Source organism: Megascapheus bottae, chromosome 6, assembly GCF_031878675.1.
Source record: "Megascapheus bottae isolate mThoBot1 chromosome 6, mThoBot2.hap1, whole genome shotgun sequence".
In the NCBI taxonomy this organism is placed as follows: Eukaryota; Metazoa; Chordata; class Mammalia; order Rodentia; family Geomyidae; genus Megascapheus; species Megascapheus bottae.
In genome coordinates this window covers 47,347,391-47,353,390 of record NC_143514.1, presented here as the reverse complement: position 1 = coordinate 47,353,390, position 6,000 = coordinate 47,347,391, and the positions used below count along the sequence as shown (strand labels likewise).

At 40.2% G+C, this 6,000-nt stretch overlaps 1 protein-coding gene across 1 annotated transcript in view; it reads left to right on the top strand.

Moving 5' to 3' along the window:
- The first annotated feature begins 5,802 nt into the window (after positions 1 to 5,802).
- The window catches only part of C8a (complement C8 alpha chain), a 50,041-nt gene continuing 49,843 nt past the window's right edge, over positions 5,803 to 6,000 (top strand). Inside the window, exon 1 of the mRNA XM_090334748.1 lies at positions 5,803 to 5,975. Within this exon, the coding sequence (XP_090190874.1) occupies positions 5,899 to 5,975 (77 nt within the window). The 5' untranslated portion in view covers positions 5,803 to 5,898. The remainder of the gene's footprint in view (positions 5,976 to 6,000) is intronic.

The window sequence follows — 6,000 nt, the reverse complement described above, 5'->3', positions numbered from 1 at the left end:
GTTCTGTAGGAAGAGGAAGGATCACCCTGCACTTAGCTGTGAGTAAAGCCATCACTCAAGAGAAATGGCCACCCGATACAGCCTGGAGAAATAGCTCCGTTTCAAAATTGACTGTGTTGTGTCTTTGTTTATTGATTTATTTAATTGTGGTCCAATTCCCAAATGGATTTCTCAAAGGACCACCCAGATTTGGCTCCAGTGCTGCTTGGAGTGCTGACTGCCTCCTGGAGAATAAGTCTTTAATTTCCACCCTAATGAGCCAGACACTGACTCCCTCTCATCCAACATCCTTAAATGCAAATACAATGCCTGGTATGAAGTGGGGAGCAGTAGGTGCACATTAGCCCATCCAGTTGGAAAGCCTCTGATTGGGACCAATTACTTAACCCAGCCCCACTTCATTTCCAGTGGAAACCCCACTAACTACCCATATGTGTAGGCTGCAGCCAGGGACTGATGCGGCAATCAGGAGGAAACAGATATAATAGATGTGTAATCTTCCAAAGGGCAGGGACAGGAGGAGGGGTAGGCAGTGGGCGGGAGATGCTCATTTACTGTCGGCAGATGGTGCCAGGTGCAGCCCCAGAATTCTGCAGGCTTCGTCAGAGAGGAAGAAGAATATCACTACCCAGCTGAAGACACATGCACACACATATGCATGCATGTGTGCCCCCCACACACATACACACCTCTCCCAGAGAGACATTTTAAACAGACCCCCAAAACCAGGTACTTGGCAAGCCATGTTGATGCAAATCAGTCAGTAAGCTACTTGGAGAAATGTGAAGAGTGCAATGGCTACTCTGAGATTGTCATATCCAAGGGGAAGCTGCTATTGTGTTTTCGAACCCTTGATATTCACCATCAGAACTAGAACCTGGACAGGAATGGCGCCTCCTTTCACTTTGCCAGCAGAAATCCTTCTATCAGCTCTTTCTGAGAGTATCCACTCTCCAAGGTGACTCAACATCAGTCCTGGCTTTCTGAATCCCACATTCTGTTTGCCTCCAAAAGTGTCTTCTCCACACCCATTCTCTACCATTTCTCTCTTTCCCAGCATTTAAAGGGAAAGGTTCCAGACAGTAAACCAAGATAATAGGTGTAGGAAAGTGGAGTCCTGTTTCAATAATGCAGAAATGGTTGTTTAAAGTGTATAGATTTCTTCATGTAGTATTTAATCTTACTCCTATTAGGGAAGTATATTTTTTTATCCATTTTGCAGATGGAATAACTAAGGCTTAGGAGACAGAAATCAGTGACTGGTATTTTCTGATTTACCTTGTGTACACTCTAAGGAACTGCTTCCATTTGCACAAGGTGGGCATGGATTTAGAGACCATGTGGTCTTGCAGCCCAGCTCAGATGAATGCGTTGTGAAACTTCTGAAAGTTTTCTGGATGTCACCCTGTAGTGGCAGTCTGGGCCAACAAAGGACATGCTCTATTTGTAGGCCATAAGTCACAGGCTGATTCAGTAGTGAAAGGTGTTTCCAAGAGACAGGCAATGTGTTTTCAAAATGAATTGCCATCTTCTTGTCTATTCTGTATGCTATTTTTACAGCTATTTATCTTTGATAGCAGAATGCTACAATTAAGGTGAAATACACATATGCAAACTTAACAAGTTTGTGGCATTTCCCATTTATCTTAGAACATCTTGATTTGAAAGCAGATGGGTGCACCACTCCCATCACAACACACACACACACACACACACACACACACACACATGCACGCACACACACGCACACACACACACACACATTCATATACTCTCACAAGGGTACAGAACAATCCTAACCTATTTGATTTAGTTTTTCTCTTTTTATTTCATCTTTTCATTCATTTATTGACTTCTGGAAATTCTGATCATTCATTGCTAAGCATAATGTACCAAGACCAGGACCTGATGCTAGTCAAAAGACCCAGGCTTTGTCCTGAAATGTCACCTCATATTTATGTCTTAGACCAAAAAAAGGCCTCAAGATTTTCAATGGAAAGACAATAAATCTATGACTGGGACAGCAACCAATATGACTGCAGGCCAATTGCTTAACTACACTGATTCTCAATATTTCAGCTTCAAAATGCTAGTAGTTGCCATGCATGGTGTTCAGACTTGTAATTCTAGCTCTCAGGATGTGGAGGTAGGTGGATCTTTAGTTGGAGGTCAGGATAATTCTCTCTGTCTCTCTGTCTCTGTCTGTCTGTCTGTCTGTCTGTCACACACACACACACACACACACACACACACACACACACACACACACACACACATATGGGCTGGGTTCAGAGGTATATGACTATAACTCAACTACCAATTCCTGGGCAAAAACACAAGACACAAGACCCTATTTGAAAAAAAAACAAAAACCAAAAACAAAAAAAAAACTAAAAACAGGGCAGGGTGAGGGTAGATAGTTGATATTCGACTGATAGAGAGGGAGCCTAACTGAAAGTGTGAGGTCCAAATTCTGGTACTGTCAAAAAAAAAAGCCTGCCTCCTCCAAACTACTTTTACAAGTTGGCTATGAAGACCTGCAGAATGGCAGGCCCAGGTCCTGGTATTTAGAATATCTTTATTATTAATATTATTATTTTAAGTAGTTGAACAAAGGTATTTCAATCCAATATGTCAATTTGATTAAGATACATTGTACTTAGTATATTTTGCTCCCCCATCTTTGTTAATCCCTGATTGATCTGATGCTCAGGAAGAGCTCTTCAAGGTATTTTTTAACATGCCATAGATATATAAAAGTATTTTTCTTCTTTTTCTATTTGAATATCTTTTATTTCTATTTTGTTGCCTAATCATTGAGGCAAGGACTTCTGAATACAAGTAGAAAAGTGGGCATCTTTGCTTCTATATTGCTTTGCTAGGGAAATCTTTCTTTTTGTAATGTTGAATAAGATGTTAGTTGTGAGTTTACCATATTCACCATTATTATATTGAGATAATTTCCTTCTAAACCTCATTGATTAATAGTGCTATTATGAAAGGGTAGTAATTTACATCAAGTATATTTTATCCTATTTATTGGGATGATTCTATAATTTCTGTCTCTCATTGATTAAAGAAAAAATATTCCCAAATGTGTTATTAAATAGTAATCTCTTTTTTTTTGTCTTCTCATTTCGTAGTACCAGGGATTGAGCCCTAGTCCTTACCCTTCCTGAGAAAACACTCTACCACTTGCACTATGCCCTCAATTTTTGTTTTGCTTTTGAGATCGAATCTCATTAACTTTGCTCAGGCTAGCTTTGAAACAATTCTTTCATCTCTGCATCACAAGTAGATTGGATCTCAGGTACTTGTCACCACGCTGTTTAGCAATGCCTTAAAAAAACTCATTTATGGGGTGGGGGGCAGAACGCATAGTAGAGAAAGGTTTATTCTTCAGATAGTCCCATTCTCCTAGAAACTCTAATATGAGGAAAAACTTAAGGTACTGTACTGTGTTTGAGACAATGAGGAGTTGTTTCCATAACAAAGAGATTCCTTCAAAACAGAGCCATCTGCCAAGGAGCCATGATGGGCCACATTTTGAGAAGATGCTTGGTAGAATGGTAGTGGGTAAAGGTAATTCCTGTCCTTGTGCAAAACCCTGTGTGACCATAGTCACTTCAGTGGCAAAAAGCAATGGAGAGGAGAGGAACCTAGACTGCCCCATTGGCATAAGTAGTGGCTTGTAGCAGGAGGGGATGCAAAGTTGGGTGGAAACCCATTGGCAGAGGCAAGAGGAAACCAATGAATGCTTCTGAGCAGAAGAATGATGGCATAGCCAGTTTTCCTGAGTTCAGCCATGAGGAAGAGGGAGATTTGGAGTGAGAAGAAATGGAAGCAGTAGGAGGTGGAAATAGATTGGGGATGGGGAGGGAAGGAGACCTGGAAATGTCTTAAAGTAGTGAGGGTGAAGGGGGAGGCGAAACATCATGGAAGAAAATGACAGAATTTAATTGCTTGTGTATGGGAAGAAGTGTCTAAAAGTTAAGTAGGAGTCCAGAATGCCATTGAAGTAAGGAGAAAAGTCACGCCTGGATTACTTGCAGAAAAAGAAGAGGGGAAAGTTTTCTAGATAGATTGTATGTAGGAAAGGACTAATAAGAGGACCCAGGGTTCCAAAATCAGGAAGGTTGCAGTGGGGTTGAGGGTTGAGGGTTGGGGGGCAGACCTAGATGTTATATTTGCTCTTATCAAGTTCTTCCTACAGCCTCAAGATAAAGGAAACAGTGAAAATAGACTGCCTTAAGGTAAGATGGGCACACAGAAGGAAGAAAAGTGAGTAAATGTAGGTATTACATTCAATGTACAGTATGCATTAGTTGAGTTATGAACGTTAAGTGTAGAAATGGGAAGGGGAAAACAACAGAAGCGGTGATATTGACCAAGATGCTTTATATTCATAATCTAAGTTGTGGATTTGAAGCCTGTTTGTCCAGCTACTTAAAAATAATTTTAAAAAACAGGTTGTCTTTCAATCATTCATTCTTGGACCTCCATTTCTTCTACTGCAAAATGGAGTTCATGATTTTAAGGCCATAGATTTTTTGTAAGGATTTAATGAGATATATACCTATTATATAGCAGTTATTTCTTCTCTACCCACCAATGTTTCTGTTCCTTTGTCCATCTCTATTAAATTGAATTTCTATCTGGCAGAGTAGAGATTCTAGGCAGGTATGGCATCATCAGAGGCAGATGTGTGCCCATAATTGATGTTCTAATTCTGGAGAATGTTTTTGGAGATACTCATTTAAGACATCTGGCCCTTTTAAAACTGAAGTAGGCTGGGTCATGTGAGAAAAACTCTCTCTTCTATCCAACTGTATTGCTTAAAAGTTCCTACTTTGGCCTGGTGGCTTGGTTCTTGTTCAGGAAAGGAGGAATTTCTTTGTGATAAGGAAGATTTTTGAAATGTAAAGTTTTGTCTTAAACTGGTTTCTTTTCTAGATGGAATTTACACGTATTTCAAATGGTTCAAGATATAACAGAGGGTGTGGGTATATTTTGAGGTCACTTGTGTACTATTAATCTTATTTCAAAATTACCTATGGGAATACATTATACCCTATTCAAAGTAGCAAATCACAAGCAGATTGTGAGACTAGCTCAGCCAGTCTAAGCAAAGGGGTGAAGCCTGCTGCATTTGTGCTTAACGGGGGGGGGGGGAGGAGGAGAGGGGAGGGGCTGACAGTCTGTGTCATGTGTTTGCTTGCCAGACTTTTGGTTGATGGTGAATCCTTCTGCAGAAGTAAATTTTGCCTTGCTGAGACAGTTCTTTATTTTCGTATTTATTGTTTTGACTCCAATGGTTCTTGGAGAGTGTAACAGACATAATAACACCTCATGTGCATATGGTAAGTTAAGGAGTCAGTGAATGACATATATTTCTGACTTCAGGTGTTTTGCAATAGAAAGTAGACTCTCCACTTAAATGCAAGCATTCTCTACATCTTTCTGGCTGCTTATGTCTTAATGGATGCCAGCATTAATCTTGCTTTACTCTTAACAACTTGAGCTAACCTCAGAAGTGCCAAGGGTCGCTCAAAAAGACTAGGATGCGACATGGTTTGGTTTTAGCTGCTCTACAAATAAAATCTTGTTGTTAATCTTGGTGGTGATTAAGTGCCATCTTTCCCTAACCACATGGATATTGATTTTCACAAGGTCTACAGGACAGTGGCCTTTGGTATTTTGGCTACATTGAAAGTATTTGACTAATCAATACTCCTGTTACTAGTTAATCACATCTGAATGGGAATTGAGTGAGTTCTTTTGGTTTTGAATGTTCTGTAGATGTGACAGTGTACAGCCTTTAGTTACCTTGTACTCTAGCTCCCTAAATAGATAGTTGTATTCCTTCTTGTTAATGTAAAAGTGTGGCTTCCGGATGAGATGTTTGCTATTGCCTTCTTCGTCTTATCTTTGATGACTGGACTGCTTGGGGTAACTACCCAAGAGAAGGTGACACGGTAAGCGGGCCTTTTGTCTCATTTT